Genomic DNA, 15,550 nt, shown 5'->3' on the forward strand with positions numbered 1-15,550 from the left:
TTCTTCACATATGAGTTTTGCTAGGGGCATTGTTAGCCAGAACAGGTGCATGCTGCAAATGATTCAGCACCAGTGGAAACTCTTGTCAAATTGCCAATCAAATATCAAGACTTTGCAGGTGTCTTTGATAAAAAGGAGGATGAACAGCTCCTACCCCATGCGCCAACCATATAAGGCTATACAGTCAACCTGGGACACCAATTCCTACAAGTCACATTTTTTTCTATCCCTCTGTAGCACTCTCTGGAAAAACCTACCTCGCAATTTCAACCTCTCTGATGAAGTCCCTGTCTTTTTGTGAAATAGAAATACAGTACAAGTAACTTGATCTTTGCAACAATTACAGAGCCCTCACCCAGACCACCATACGGAACTGGTACCCACATGGATTGTACTTTCTGTAACAAGTTACAAGCCTGTGTAACTCGGTAGAGATCTTGAAACACTTAGGACATAAGGGCCAATTGCTGATATCAAGAAGTGTGTCAACTGCCATGTGGCATCCACCAGCACACCAAGTGATTTATATTTTAAAAAACAAAAACAACCTGGCCAATCAACTAGTTTACACCTCACATCCATGATCTATGCCTTTTTTTTTTCAAAAGAAGCAGCATCCAGTTGTCCGTAGACCTGGACTACGCCTAAGTGCCCAAAGGCGTTGAAGAAAGTTCATTGGCGACTGTATACCATGTCTAATGAACCTACTGTAAAATCTTACAATTCTATATCTATTGAAGTCTCCATTAAACCCTAAACATATACTGTCTGAGCAAGAACACTTCTTAAAAGGAGCACATGAAAGGGGGAAGAAATGAACACAAGTCTAGAAAGCTTCAAGAAACAAAAGTATGAAATAGTTAAATAAAGGATTACAAAGAATAAAAGAAAATACAAAAAGTTGCAGGTTGTAAGCTGCTGAAAGAGGTGTAATCATATGCTTTCCTTTAGGTAAAGGTAAAGGTTTTCCCCTGACATTAAGTCCAGTCATATCCGACTCTGGGGGTTGGAGCTCATCTCCATTTCTAAGCCGAAAAGCCGGTGTTATCCATAGACACTTGCTAGGTCATGTGGCCAGCATGACTGCATGAAGCACTGTTACCTTCCCGCAGAAGCGGTACCTATTACCGTGTTTCCCTGAAAATAAGACAGTGTCTTATATTAATTTTTGCTCCCAAAGATGCTCTAGGTCTTATTTTCAGGGGATGTCTTATTTTTCCATGAAGAAGAATTCACATTTATTGTTGAACAAAAAATTGAACATTTATTATATACTGTACAGTAGTTGTCATCACAAACCAGCATAACCAGACAAACTGTGAATCCTATCAAGAATTTCTTGTTACTACCAATATTTCTACCAACACTTTATGGTACGTACATTTACCAATCCTGCATGCTCTGGTGTTCTGTTCGGCGGGCATAATTCCAAACAAAGACTTTGCTAGGTCTTACTTTCAGGGGAGGCCTTATATTTAGCAATTCAATAAAACCTCTACTAGGTCTTATTTTCTGGGGATGTCTTATTTTAGGGGAAACAGGGTAATCAACCCACATTTGCATGTTTTCAAACTGCCAGGTTGGCAGAAGCCGAGGCTAATAGCGGGAGCTCACTCCATTCCCCAGATTCAAACTGCCAACCTTTCAATCAGCAAGTTCAGCAGCTCAGTGGTTTAACCGGCTACACCATCTTTCCTTTATTGATGTGAATTATTCCTCATTTTGTTGTCGAAGGCTTTCCTGGCCGGGATCACAGGGTTGATGTATGTTTTCTGGGCTGTATGGCCATGTTCCAGAAGTATTCTCTCCTGACATTTCGCCCACATCTATGGCAGGCATCCTCAGAAATCCACAAGCATGTGGAAAACTTCAATAGAAAGGAGGAAACCATGAAATTGAACAAAATCTGGCTACCAGTATTTAAAAAACTCAAAAATCAGAACAGTAAATAAGAAGCAACACTCTGAAAACAGAGGAGTTCCAGACATGAATCAATCAGGGGCAGCTAACGTCTCTGAACAGAGGATTCCCCCAGGCAGGAAGAAGCCAGGAGATGAAGCTATTCAATACTAATTAAGGTGATTAATTACAACATTCACACTAGCCTCCAATTGACAAGAGTTCTTCTCTCACCCTGGATTTTCCACCATTTCCATATGGTGGTGTTGGTCAGTCTACATTAGGTTGTATTTATGCTGTGACCTCCACCTTCTTTATACTCACATTAGTAGTAGTATTTGAAGTCTGTTACCTTCTTCAATTTTTGTGTTGATTGATAATTGCTTGAGATCCCTGTTGTCTTTGGTTTGTTGCTAATTGTAATGTCTGATTCTGCTGAGTGCGGTTTATATTTTTATTGTGGTATAATAGCCTTTTTTTGTTTTGCCTGTGTAGGTGTTTATTATTATTGTTGTTGTTGTAGTGGTCATGAAGGTTGGATAAGTTAGATGCTACTGTATGGTTTTTTGGAGGCCCAGTGTAGCACTGACTGGCCTCTCAGCCTCAGTGCCTGGCTGTTTCTTGCCTGTGATGGTGTTGATTCTTGTTGTTGTTGTTGTTGTTGTTGTCATTGTTATTATTGTAATTGTTTTTTTGGAGGCCAAGTGTGAATGTAGGGATTGGGGAGGTGGATGAGTTGTGTTGTCAAATTATGTATTTGTTATAGTCACAATGCGTTGTTGTGAGTTTTGTGGGTCCGGATTGTGGTTTTGTGGTGTGGTTGTGTTGTTACAACTGAGAGGCAAGGCTTTTGTGTTGTGTTGCCAAGTTTTGTATTTATGGGGCGTTTAGTTGTGTGCCAAGTTTTGTATTTCTGGGGCGTTTAGTTGTGTTGTTATAGTCACGATGCTTTGTTGTGAGTTTTGTGGGTCCTGATTGTGGTTTTGTGGTGTGGTTGTGTTGTTACAATCGGGAGGGAATGCTTTTGTGTTGTGTTGCCAAGTTTCGTATTTCTGGGGCGTTTAGTTGTGTTGTTATAGTCACGATGCTTTGTTGTGAGTTTTGTGGGTCCGGATTGTGGTTTTGTGGTGTGGTTGTGTTGTTACAATCGGGAGGGAATGCTTTTGTGTTGTGTTGCCAAGTTTCGTATTTCTGGGGCGTTTAGTTGTGTTGTTATAGTCATGATGCTTTGTTGTGAGTTTTGTGGGTCCGGATTGTGGTTTTGTGGTGTGGTTGTGTTGTTACAATCGGGAGGGAATGCTTTTGTGTTGTGTTGCCAAGTTTTGTATTTCTGGGGCGTTTAGTTGTGTGCCAAGTTTCGTATTTCTGGGGCGTTTAGTTGTGTTGTTATAGTCACGATGCTTTGTTGTGAGTTTTGTGGGTCCGGATTGTGGTTTTGTGGTGTGGTTGTGTTGTTACAATCGGGAGGGAATGCTTTTGTGTGGTGTTGCCAAGTTTCGTATTTCTGGGGCGTTTAGTTGTGTTGTTATAGTCACGATGCTTTGTTGTGAGTTTTGTGGGTCCGGATTGTGGTTTTGTGGTGTGGTTGTGTTGTTACAATCGGGAGGGAATGCTTTTGTGTTGTGTTGCCAAGTTTTGTATTTCTGGGGCGTTTAGTTGTGTGCCAAGTTTCGTATTTCTGGGGCGTTTAGTTGTGTTGTTATAGTCACGATGCATTGTTGTGAGTTTTGTGGGTCCAGATTGTGGTTTTGTGGTGTGGTTGTGTTGTTACAACCGGGAGGCAAGGCTTTTGCGTTGTGTTGTCAAGTTTTATATTTCTGGGGTGTTTAGTTGTGTGCCAAGTTTCGTATTTCTGGGGCGTTTAGTTGTGTTGTTATAGTCACGATGCGTTGTTGTGAGTTTTATGGGTCTGGATTGTGGTTTTGTGGTGTGGTTGTGTTGTTACAACCTGGAGGGAAGGCTTTTGCATTGTGTTGCCAAGTTTTGTATTTCTGGGGCGTTTAGTTGTGTTGTTATCACATGATGCGTTGTTGTGAGTTTTGTGGGTTTGGATTGTGGTTTTGTGGTGTGGTTGTGTTGTTGTAACCTGGAGGCAAGCCTTTTGCATTGTGTTGCCAAATTTCGTATTTCTGGGATGTTTAGTTTTGTTGTTATAGTCACTGCGCAAACAACTTTATCATTTTATATATATAGATATTTTCCTTGCTTAGTTTCTCCATACCTCACTACCTCCGAGGATGCCTGCCATAGATGTGGGTGAAACGTCAGGAGAGAATACTTCTGGAACATGGCCATATAACCCGGAAAACATACAACAACCCTATTCTTCATTTATTAATGGTATTAACCGCAAAAAGAAGAAGCATACATTTGGACGTCAAGAGTCAGACCATATTGTCCACATATGTCAAATCAGGGAAGGGGGATAGAATATGCTCGTTACAGCTGAAACCCTTAGTAAACAGTCTTGTAGGCATATGAATAAAAGATGTTTGTGTTCCCTGCAGCAATGGTGACTGCTTTTTGTACTTTGTCTCCTTTCCTGCACTTCTCTGACCAACCCACTAAAAAGAAAGAAAGCATTCTACTGCCACTTACCAGGCTGTTCACGCTTCTTCCTGAGGCTGTCTCAAAAGAGTACACTGCCAACAGAAAATCATCTACATCAGCAGTTTCTTTAAAGGATCTAAGGTGCCCATTGTACTATATGCAGAAAAGGGCATGAAAACGTAGGTTGGAATTTCATACTTTCAACAAACCAAGCTTTCCACCTATGAATGCTTGTTAAACTGCTATGGGCTCTTTAGCAGAGACAGGGAAATCATGATTTTTGTACCACTTTGTTCCAGTAGAGAATTCACACACTGGTTGTTTGACTGTTTGAAAGAGCAAGAATTCCAGGGTAAATGTCCACATAACTTTAGGAATCTCTGGATAAGACAATGACAGGAATATTTGACTTCCAGACTTTTCCAGTAAGGATAAGGGCAGGGGGTGGGTGGAATCTGGGCATTTTGAGGGGGGGGGGGTTAGTGTGGGTTTTGAGGAGGGAGTTGTTTTATTTTTGTTTACCTTTTATAAATTAAAATGTTTATAAATTATTATTGACCAGAAGATTAAATAATTTTTTTCTAAGTTGGCTTCGGGCCTATTCAGCTAAAATTCACCTGTCACAAGAGACTCTGAGAAATGCAGTTTGTTTTGTTTTTGATCTTAATTTATAATGTATCTTTTTATACCATGTTGGACAAAATTTATCCTCTGGTCTCTATACCAAAGTTTGAATCTAAAACCTTTTTTTTTCACTTCAAAATGGCAAACAGAACCCTTTAAATCTCTTTATGGATGCTGGCTATTAATCACTTCACTGCATTTTGAGATGTGAGGGGAAGTTTTTAGGCTCTCTAGGCTTGGTTTCAAAACAAATCTATTCACTCCTTCCATATTTTCAGTTTAAGAAGACCTGCTTTCATATCAAGCTATCTGGCTTGAAGAAATCTGTGCCTTCAGTTAAATCACTGGCCATTTATTTATTGATTTTATATCCCACTTTTTTCCTAAGATGGGTTTTGGTGGATTTAAGAATACTCGACTCCACAAGCAACTACTGCTTTGGAAACTTCATTGTCTCCTCAGGTTATGCTTCATATTTTACTTTAAAAATTTGAATTTTTCCCCATTCTAGTTAAAGAAAGAAAATATTTTTACACAATCCTAAACCTGATCACACATTAGATGTAAAAACGTGGGTTGGCAACATTAGACAAAGATTGCTTGTGTTTCAACAAATGTTTCTTTGTTATTTGTAACAAGTTCTAACAGAATATGATTGTTCTCAAAAGCACCAATTGCTTTGCCAAGGCAGCTATTGCTAAATCACAAATGCTGTAGTTAGAAAGCTCAATGGTCTCTGAAATCACCCGTAAATACAGCATCCACACTTATTTCAAACCAATGTTAAGTCTCGCTCTTAACACACAAGGAAGGACTCAAAGGATCGTTTTTGTTCTGAGTCCATCCCAAACTAAACTGACTGGATTATTTTGCTTTGAGATAAAATATATCTATACTTTGTGGGCCCCCAGTTTCCAACTCTGACTAATAATAATAATAATAACCATAATAAAAACTTTATTTATATACCGCCCTATCTCCTCAAGGGACTCTGAGCACTTTCCAACATTAAAAAACATACAGTCAGTTAAAATACAGCAATTTAAAACATTAGACTCAATAACAGATGTGCATAGCAAATAATCAAGAAAACACATAATCCACCATTTAAAACCTAATAACAGAACTCCATCAATGAATCCAAATACAGTAGTCAAGATTTACCGTAGGAATGGCCAACTATAAAGTGCTAATTGTGCCAGGTATTCCAATACCGGGTGGGCAAGGGTGGATAAAAAGCTTTAAAAAGGCATAGCTGAAGGGTCTAAGGCAGGGGTCCCCAAACTAAGGCCCGGAGGCCACATGCGGCCCATCGAAGCCATTTCTCTGGCCCCCACGGCACAAAGGCAGAAGGGGGTTGGGCTAAATGACCCAAGGGTTCTCTTCCAATTATTATTATTATTATTATTATTATTATTATTATTATTATTATTATTATTAACATTGAGGCTGGGAGGCCATCTGTCAGGGGTGCTTTGCTTGTGCTTTTGGTGCCCAAAGGCAGAAGGGGATTGGACTCAATGGCTTGTTGGCCAAATAAAGTCCGGTGCTCCAACGGTCGGAAGGATCGTGAACTGGCCCCCTGTTTAAAAAGTTTGGGGACCCCTGGTCTAAGGGCTCTATTCAAAAATTTGCTTAAACCACCAGGTTTTCAGCTCTTTACAGAATAAGAGTAAAGTGGAGGCTTACCTAATCTCTCTAGGGAAGCCATTCCAGAGCCAGGGAGCCACCACCGAGAAGGTCCTTTCCCTCATCCCCACCAACTGTGCCTGACACAGTGGCAGGATGAGAGGAGGGCCCCTCCGGAGGATCTTAAGGCTCGCGCCAGTTCATAGGGGGAGATGCAATCACGGAGATAGGTTGGTCCTGAGCCGTATAGAGTTTTATAGGTTATGACCCGCATCTTGAATTGGGACCAGCAGCTTATCGGCAGCCAATGGAGCTGTTTTAACAGCGGTGTAGTATGCTCCCTGTAATTGGCTCAAGTTAGGAGCCTGGCTGCCGATCTCTGAACCAGCTGGAGTTTCCGGGCTGTCTTCAAGGGCAGCCCCATGTGGAGAGCATTACAGTAATCCAATCTGGATGTAACTAGGGCATGGACCACTGTGGCCAAGTCAGACTTCTCGAGATATGGTCGCAGCTGGCGCACAAGTTTTAATTGTGCCAAAGCCCTCCCCGGCCACTTTCGCCACCTGAGCATCAAGCGCTATATCCTAAAACGCTGCAAAGTCATTAAAACAATAAAAATGATTACAAAATAATGCAGACCATTTAAAACCCATTCTTCAAAACCAAAGGAGCAAAGAAAATAGAAGAGTCACACTCCAACAATCCAATAAGTCCAAATCAATCCATAATTGTTGAGCTCCATAGAATGTTTTGAACAGTATTAGTTGTAGCTTACTTATCACCCTCAAGAGCAGCCTGCATTTAGCACATTTTAGTGGTATGGATGGGAAAAAAACCTATGCATGAACTATTGTGGCCAGTTTATCCTTGACTAGGGATGGTTTCAGGTGGCCTACCAAAACCAATCAGAAGCATTCTAAGCCACTACGGTCACTTGAATTTCTAGTGATAAAGATGGATCAAGGAGGACCTACATACTTGCTCCTTCAAAGACAATGCAATCACATTCAACATTGGTCTCCTACCAGGTCCTTGTACCTGGAACTACCAATCCTCAGAGTCTCTTTATAGGTTTTCAGTTTTAGTTTATTGTCCTCATCCAGCCCATTAATACAGGCATCATTCCAGCACCTGAACAGCTTCAAATGATACTGATGACAAGGCGTAACAGAAATGGATATCATCAGCATACTAACTGCACCCAGTTCTAAAACATTACTTCATGCAGTACCTTCAGAAAAATGTTTTAGACATCACAGTAAGAAGGACTATGTGACATATAACTCTGGAGATCAATAGAAATCAACCAGTGAAAGACTATATAATCATTATTTCAGGTTGAAGGGAAAGTACCATGACATGTGTTTTTCCTTTCTCCCACAGAGCTGGACAATCAGATATTATAGACAATCTCTAAAGAGCATATGGTTGGCCTTAAACATTCCCAAAAGTTGTCTGCCTGCTCAAATTGGGCATCCATCAAAACTGGATTAGTAGTAGCTTCAGTCATGGAGTCAGCATGATACATTGGTCTGAGAATTGGATTATGATTCTAGAGAACTGGGTTCAAACCCTATTCAGTCATGGAAACCCACTGCCTAAGGTTACTACCTTAGGCAAGTCACATTCACCTAGCTTAAGTGGAAGGGAAAGGTAGAGCCTGAAGAAATCTTACGACGACAATCTTGTGATAGGGAGATTAGACTGACTCCTTCGTTGTCTGCCTTCCACCGGAGTCTAAAAACATGGATGTTCCGGTGCGCTTTTGAGTGAAGAGGCCACCAGCCATGGATCTCGTTTTCAAACGGTGCTGCACTTTAATATTGCCCCCCATTTTATAGGTTTTAGAGTGATCTGTTCTTTGTCCTCCCCCGCCCGTCTCTATTTTACTCATGGACTTTACTCTGAGTTTGCACTAATCACCCTCTGTACATAGCAATTGATGTCTTGGTTTTAATAATTGTCATGTTATGTTGTTTTATAACTATGTTATTATATTGCATTTTAAATGTATGGATTGTTTTTCTTATGTAAGCCGCCCCGAGTCCCTTCTGGGTACAAGAATAAAGTTATTATAGGGTTGCCTTAGGGTCACCATAAGACAGAAATTATTTGAAAGTCACAACAAGCTGCTCCCATCACTTCAGCAGTATGTAAGCAACAAGGTGATCATGTTGGAACAGAAGTAATCTTTCATCAGCAATTAAGAGTGTTGCCAATTTTTCATAATAGACTTTTCATCTTTATCACAGAAAACTTCATGGGTCACCCAATATAACTGTTGAACAGAATTGTGCTGCTCACGCAAGAATCAGGAAGAAGATCATCTTAGGCAAAGAGATTTATATTCCCTAACTTACACATTTTTGCCTACTTTGTGGTTTTCCCACTACATAGAGATTTCATTCTTCAATGGGGAAAAAACTATTCAATGATCAGCAGAAAAATGATTTGGAGTTCATTTTTAATTAAGATTTCTGAATAAGGAGAAAACCAAGAGAACACTACTTGTTCAAAGGTGAAACTTACAGGGACGCAAAATCATCTCTCAGCAGTACAGTCCTGGCCATTTCTGCCCTCCAGGAAAGGGTAGAGAATAGGAAGAGAAGAGCAACTTCTATTTTTAATTTCTAAACCATAAAAAGAAATGATGTTTACTTCGAAGACATGAAGTGTACCAACCACGAGCTACAGCTTGCATTTCAGATGCACATTTAATTTAGCAATTCATAGAAAGTGGACACTGTTACAGGGATTGGGTGGTTTTCATTCTCAAGTTAGTAATTCTCTGCAGAAACATCAGAACTTTTGTTTTCAAAGTAGTCCTTGCTTTTAATAGCTACGGTGATTATTTCCTTTTCTCACCAAAGCATAGGGAAATTTAGCCAAACAACTCTGTCTGAAACTGTGAGCAACTGGAAGGAAGAGGTAAATGTCTAGCTCATTATTAAAATTCACACATCAGATAGGACATTACAAGCAGGTACCTAATAAATGGAGAGCAGAGTAATCCCAAAATTCTGAAATTACTCTTGGTCACTAAGTTAGATTTCATGGACTTGCCACGGAAAGATCTAATATTTGGAAACACAGCATGACTTACAGCTAAAACAGTAGCTGATGTACTTGGGAAACCCAGAACTGGCCCATGTCACAAAATCTGCCACATATGCAGTCTGAACAACAAGAAGATTTAGGCCTCTTCCTGTCATCATATTGTGCTATGCTTCAGTGCCATCACCTCTTGAGGTGGCAGTTTCTCCCTCACTCCATATCCAGACAGTTAACAGACAGCAAAAGTAATATAATAATAACTTTATTCTTGTATCCCGCCACCATCTCCCTGAAGGGACTCGGGGCGGCTTACACAACAACAACATAGCTTATGTAAAAACAATAGTTAAAACAGTAAAACAATAATTAAGACAATAAACAATAAAATGTAACTATCACATAACAGTTCTTAAAAACTTAGCATCAATTGTATGTACAACAGAGGGTGACTAGTGCAAGACTCTGAGTGGTCCATAAGTAAAATCTGGGCAAGTGGGAACGAGCAAGGGAATGGTTCACTAAAGTGCTTAGGCATATAGAGTGAGGGACAGTGATAAAGTGCAGTATGATTTTATAAACAGATTACATGTCTGGTGAGCTAATTCACTCAAAGTAGGTAAGCAGTCAGTAGTATCAACTGTCTCGAGTCATCATTGCCACTTGAACAAGCAGATATTCAGTAACTAAGAGCAGCCACCACACAGCTGCTAATACCTAATTGCTGCTTTTAACTACTGTCTAGCCAAACATATAATAACAGCTGCAAATAGTATATCCTCTGCCTGCGGTCTACCCTGAGGAGTAAGCACTGTTGGCTGCCTGTCAGCTATTGCATCCAATACCTACGTCCTCTGAATTCAGGAGGAAGGTCAAAACCCACCAAAGGTGATGGCAGGACAAAGCAGAGAATGCAAGATATTTCCAGGCCCGGGGGGGGGGGGGGGGAGGAGCTGCTGCCACCACTGCACTGATTCACTTATACAATGATTTGGCAATCTAAAAGTATAATCAAGCAAGGAGAGGAAACTCATCCACAAGGAAAACAGCACAGAGAGATTACACAAGTAGAACAACTTGCTTCAAGACCTACCAGGCAGGCAGAATACTGTGTCAAGTTTATGGAATTGGAAAGGAACCTAGTCTAACCCCTTGCCAGTTCTGGAAATCAACATAACCAAGAGCGGCCATCTAAACTTCGCTGTGAAAGTCCATAATAAAAGAAAGCCCATGGCCTTGCAAAGCAGTCTGTTCCACTGTTGAACAGAACAGTACCATCAGAACATTGTATGTCATGCTTGGTTAGATCTGTTTTTCTTGCAATTTGAAACCACTGGGTTCAGTTTTACCTTCTGAAAGAAAATAACTTTGCTTCCAAAATATGTCAGAGCTCTTCAAACATTTGAAGATGTCTTACTTTTTGTCAACACTAATAATATCTAACTCTTACAGCATTGCCTAATGAGACTTCAGGGCAATCACTGTTGTTGCTGCCTCTTCTCCATATATCCCACTGTGTGACCATGTTTCTTAAAATCTGATATAGGTTGAGTGTCCCTGCATCCAGAATTTTAAAAAATGTCCATATGGATGGCTGAGATAGTGACACCTTTCCTTTTTCATGGTTCAATATATACACATTTTGTTTCATGCACAAAAGTATTAAAATATTGTGCATAAAATTCCCTTAAGGCTCTCTGTATCAAAGGCATACGAAATATAAATATACATTTTATATGTATAGTCTAGTCTTTTAGTCTCCAATATATATCAGAATATATGTATATGCAAATACAGGCATTCTAAAATCTGAAGGGAAACATACAAAACATTTCTGGTCCCAAGCATTTTAGATGGATACCTGTACTCAGAACTGGGCACATTTCATTATTTCAAGTGAAGTCTGGATAAGACAGAGGAATCCTACTTTTTTCAATCTCGACATTATACAGGGTGTTTGAAAAAGAACTCCCTAGTTTTAATGTGTTTTAACTTAAAACTAGGGAGTTCTTTTTCAAACACACTGTACTTCTGTTGATGTAATCTTGAATTACTCTTTTTAGATACCATTGCTGAGTCATGTTCATCCCACGTATTTACTGTCATGTCAGAGATAATCAGTTCTGTATTTGTGTAACTGACTCTACCTTCTATACAGTGAAGGCAGACTTTTATTTTTATCACTGTCAACAATACATTTTGTTAGTTTTGACCCAGTACATAGTTCTGCCCAGATAACATTAAACCCTGCTTCTGTTCTCTGACTTATAATTACTCCATTAAAATTGGTTTGAACTGAAAGTTTCAATTAATACTCCTTTTAACACTGGGATGGGCACCTACAGAAGTCTAGAAGGCAATATTAGCCCTCCAGGAAATTCTGGTCAAAGTTATTTGTTCTTCAACACACTCCTGATTACTGAAAATTACATTTATGTCAGCAGCATATTTATCAAGTAGGGGAGAGCCATTTTGGTGCTGCTTTTGTTATACAACTGGGAACCAGATACCTGCATTCACATACATGAAACCTCTGGGAGAGGTCATCCAGAGTTTTGGGGTACGGTGCTATCTATATGTAGATGACACCCAGGAACACTACTCCTTTCTACCTCAAGCCAAGGAAGCAGCTCTGTGTCAGACACATCTAAACATGTGCTTCAACTGCACCATTGCTTGAGACAGAAAATGTGGCCAGGTTGATACATGCCTGAGTTACATCCTGTTTGGATTACTGTAATGTGCTGGATTTGGGGGTGTCTTTGGAGAACCTCAGCTGGTCCAAAGAGCTGCAGCCAGGTTGCTAACGGGTTGGCTACCAGAAGCGGACAGCTCCCCTGTTGCAGCAGCTCCACTGGCTGTCAGAGTGGTCCAGCATTTCTGTGTTCTCACATAATATTCTGTGTCCAGGTTGGTTCATCAAGTGCTCTGCTATAGCTGACTTCTCTGGTTGAATTAGTCTGCAGTGTTTTTCATGTTCCTTGATTCATGTCTGGGCGCAGTGTTTGGTGGTCCCTATGTAGACTTGTCCACAGCTGCATGTGGACTTCTGCAGAAGTGAGAAGATCTCTCTTACCCTTTGTTGAACACAGTATTTGTTGGATTTTCTTAGTGCGTCAGTAGATAGTTTGTAGGTTGTATTTCTTCATCAGCTTCCCTATGCGATCAGTGGTTCCCTTGATGTATGGTAAGAATATTTTTCCTCTAGGTCAACGGTTCTCAACCTTTGGATCCCCAGATAGTTTGGCCTTCAACTCCCAGAAATCCTAACAGCTGGTAAACTGGCTGGGATTTCTGGGAGCTGCAGGTCAAAACACCTGGGGACCCACAGGTTGAGAACCACTGCTCTAGATAAATCTTTGTCTTTACTCTCGTGGCTTGTTCTTGGTCTTGCAGCTCTTCTGATGTCTGCAGTGGAGTATCCATTGGCGTGTAGAGCCCAGTTTAGGTGGTTCAGTTCACCTAAACCACCTAGGTCAAACAAGAAGCACAATTAAAGCTTGGCAGACTGTGCAAACAGCATCTGCGGACCCCACCTCCTCCACAGTGAACTGAACCACCTCAACTGGGCTCTGGTGTGTAAGCAGAGGCTGGATGGCCATCCTTCAGGAGTGCTTTGAATGCAATTTTCCTGCTCCTTGGTAGTTGGACTGGATGACACACAAAGTCTCTTCCAACTTTGTGATTCTATGATTCTACAGGCCAATAGGTATTCTATGACAGAGATCAGAAGAGCTGCAAGACCAAGAACAAGCCACAAGATTAAAGACAAAGATCCACTTAGTGAAAAAGTATTCTTACCATACATCAGGCGTCTAATGGGTACTGAGTAGCATACTACTCTGTTACTGAGACAACTTCACTTGCTGTCCATACATTTCCGAGACCAATTCAAAGTGCTGGTTCTTACCTATAAAGCTCTATACAGCTTCAGTCCAGGTTACCTGGAACACAGTGTCCCCCTATACATACCGGGTTGAGCATTGAGGTCCTGTGGGGCAACCCCTATCTCCACACAGGCCCCTTGAAAATGCTCTTAAGTAGAACCAGGGAAGGCTCCTTGTCAGAACAGGCACCAGCACTTTGGAACTCCCTTCCAGAAGAACTAAGATCTGCTCCATCACTGTTGAGTTTCCAGAAGGAGGTAAAGACCTTCTTATTTAAAAAAGCTTTTAACTAAAGATTTATGCTTCAGGGCCGGGTTGAGTTTTAAGGTTTAATTTCTTGGATATTGAAGGGGGTTATATGGGGGATGGTGGCAATGAGTTTAAAAACATTTTAACTTTTGTACTGTATGTTTTATTTGGTTGTAAGCAGCCTTGTGTTCTCTTGCGGAGAAAGGCAGGGTAAAAATATCTTAAATAAACAAATAAACCACTGACTGCATAGGGAAGCTGATGAAGAAACACAACCTACAATCTACAGACCCATTAAGAAAATTCAAAAAATGCTATGTTCAGCAAAAATAAGAGGGATCACCTAACCACTGCAGGAGTCTACCGTATACCATGCAACTGTGGACAAGTCTACATTAAATTGATTCCAATATCAACTGGATTTTTAACTGCTTATTAATAGGACCTAGTTTTTTTTGCCTCTTATGTATATTTTATTCCAGCACAAAATTTTATACTTTGTGAGGTTTTTATGCGGTTTCCTCTAGGTAGTCTTTGTCTTTCCTCTCATGGCTTGTTCTTGGTCTTGCAGCTTTTCTGATATCTGTGGTGGAGTATCTATTGGTCTGTAGAACCCAGTTTAGGTGGTTCCGTTCACTTTGGAGGAGGTGAGGTTCTCAGGAGTTTTTTTGCAGGGTCTCCCTGGGATTTAATTGTGCAAACACAGCACCCAAACACGAATCAAGAAGCATGAAAGGCACTGCAGACCATTTCAACCAGAGAAGTCAGCCATAGTAGAGCACCTGATGAACCAACTTGGACACAATATTATTTGAGAACACAGAACTGCTGGACTACTCTAACAACCAAGATGTCAGACTACACAGAGAAGCCGCTGAAATCCATAAGCGTGTGGACAATTTCAACAGAAAGGAGGAAACAATGAAAACGAACAAAATCGGGTTACCAGTATTAAAAAAAAACACCAGCATCGACAGCATATAAAGAGCACCACTCAGAAACAGGAGAACTCCAGACAGCAAGCAATGGAGCGCCAGTTAACGCCTCCCTGGCAACAACAGCCAGGCTACCTCTATGCAAATATCCTCACTAATTCACTCTGCAGATGCATGGCTACTCAATGCGAATCAAGTTTGCCAATTGCTTCAAACAGACTGGGTTCTTTTCCCCCACCCTGAATATTCTACATCCACTTGCCCCACTAGCAACAGAACCTCTGAAGATGCTTGCCACAGATGCAGGCGAAATGTCAGGAGAGAATGCTACTGGAAGATGGTCATACAGCCCGAAACACTCACAGCAACCCATTAAATATGATAGTCATAATAATGCGGATGTTTCCACCGCCTTGCTCTCAGGCCCAATATGGATGAGGCATTGTTTTGGGCGAACACAAGGGGCAGGGGCCTTTTCCGTCAGGTAAACAAAAGCCCGAGGGGGCTTGGCTTCACTGGAAGAGCAAACGCCGCCTTCGCAGCAGACTCACCGCGGGACGCAGCTGGGGTTGGAGCCGTCCATCTCCCAGGCTGCGAAGAGGTTCATGGGCACGGGGCTGGCGGAGGGGCCCGGCCCGCCGGAGGAGACCGCCATCCCTGCAGCCGGCAGCAACAGCGGCAACTCTCTCTGTCTCCGTCTCTTCTGGCCCGCCCCTTGGCTAAACC

The 15,550-nt window shown here is 41.2% G+C and overlaps 1 protein-coding gene across 6 annotated transcripts in view; it reads right to left on the minus strand.

Moving 5' to 3' along the window:
- The window catches only part of pacs2 (phosphofurin acidic cluster sorting protein 2), an 80,487-nt gene extending 64,954 nt beyond the window's left edge, over window positions 1-15,533 (minus strand). For all 6 annotated transcript variants that reach the window (XM_062979437.1, XM_062979434.1, XM_062979436.1 and 3 more), the window contains exon 1: window positions 15,376-15,533. In XM_062979437.1, the coding sequence (XP_062835507.1) occupies window positions 15,376-15,479 (104 nt within the window). In that variant the 5' untranslated portion in view covers window positions 15,480-15,533. The remainder of the gene's footprint in view (window positions 1-15,375) is intronic.
- Window positions 15,534-15,550: the final 17 nt, after the last annotated feature.

This window comes from Anolis carolinensis, chromosome 4 (assembly GCF_035594765.1).
Source record: "Anolis carolinensis isolate JA03-04 chromosome 4, rAnoCar3.1.pri, whole genome shotgun sequence".
NCBI lineage: Eukaryota > Metazoa > Chordata > Lepidosauria > Squamata > Dactyloidae > Anolis > Anolis carolinensis.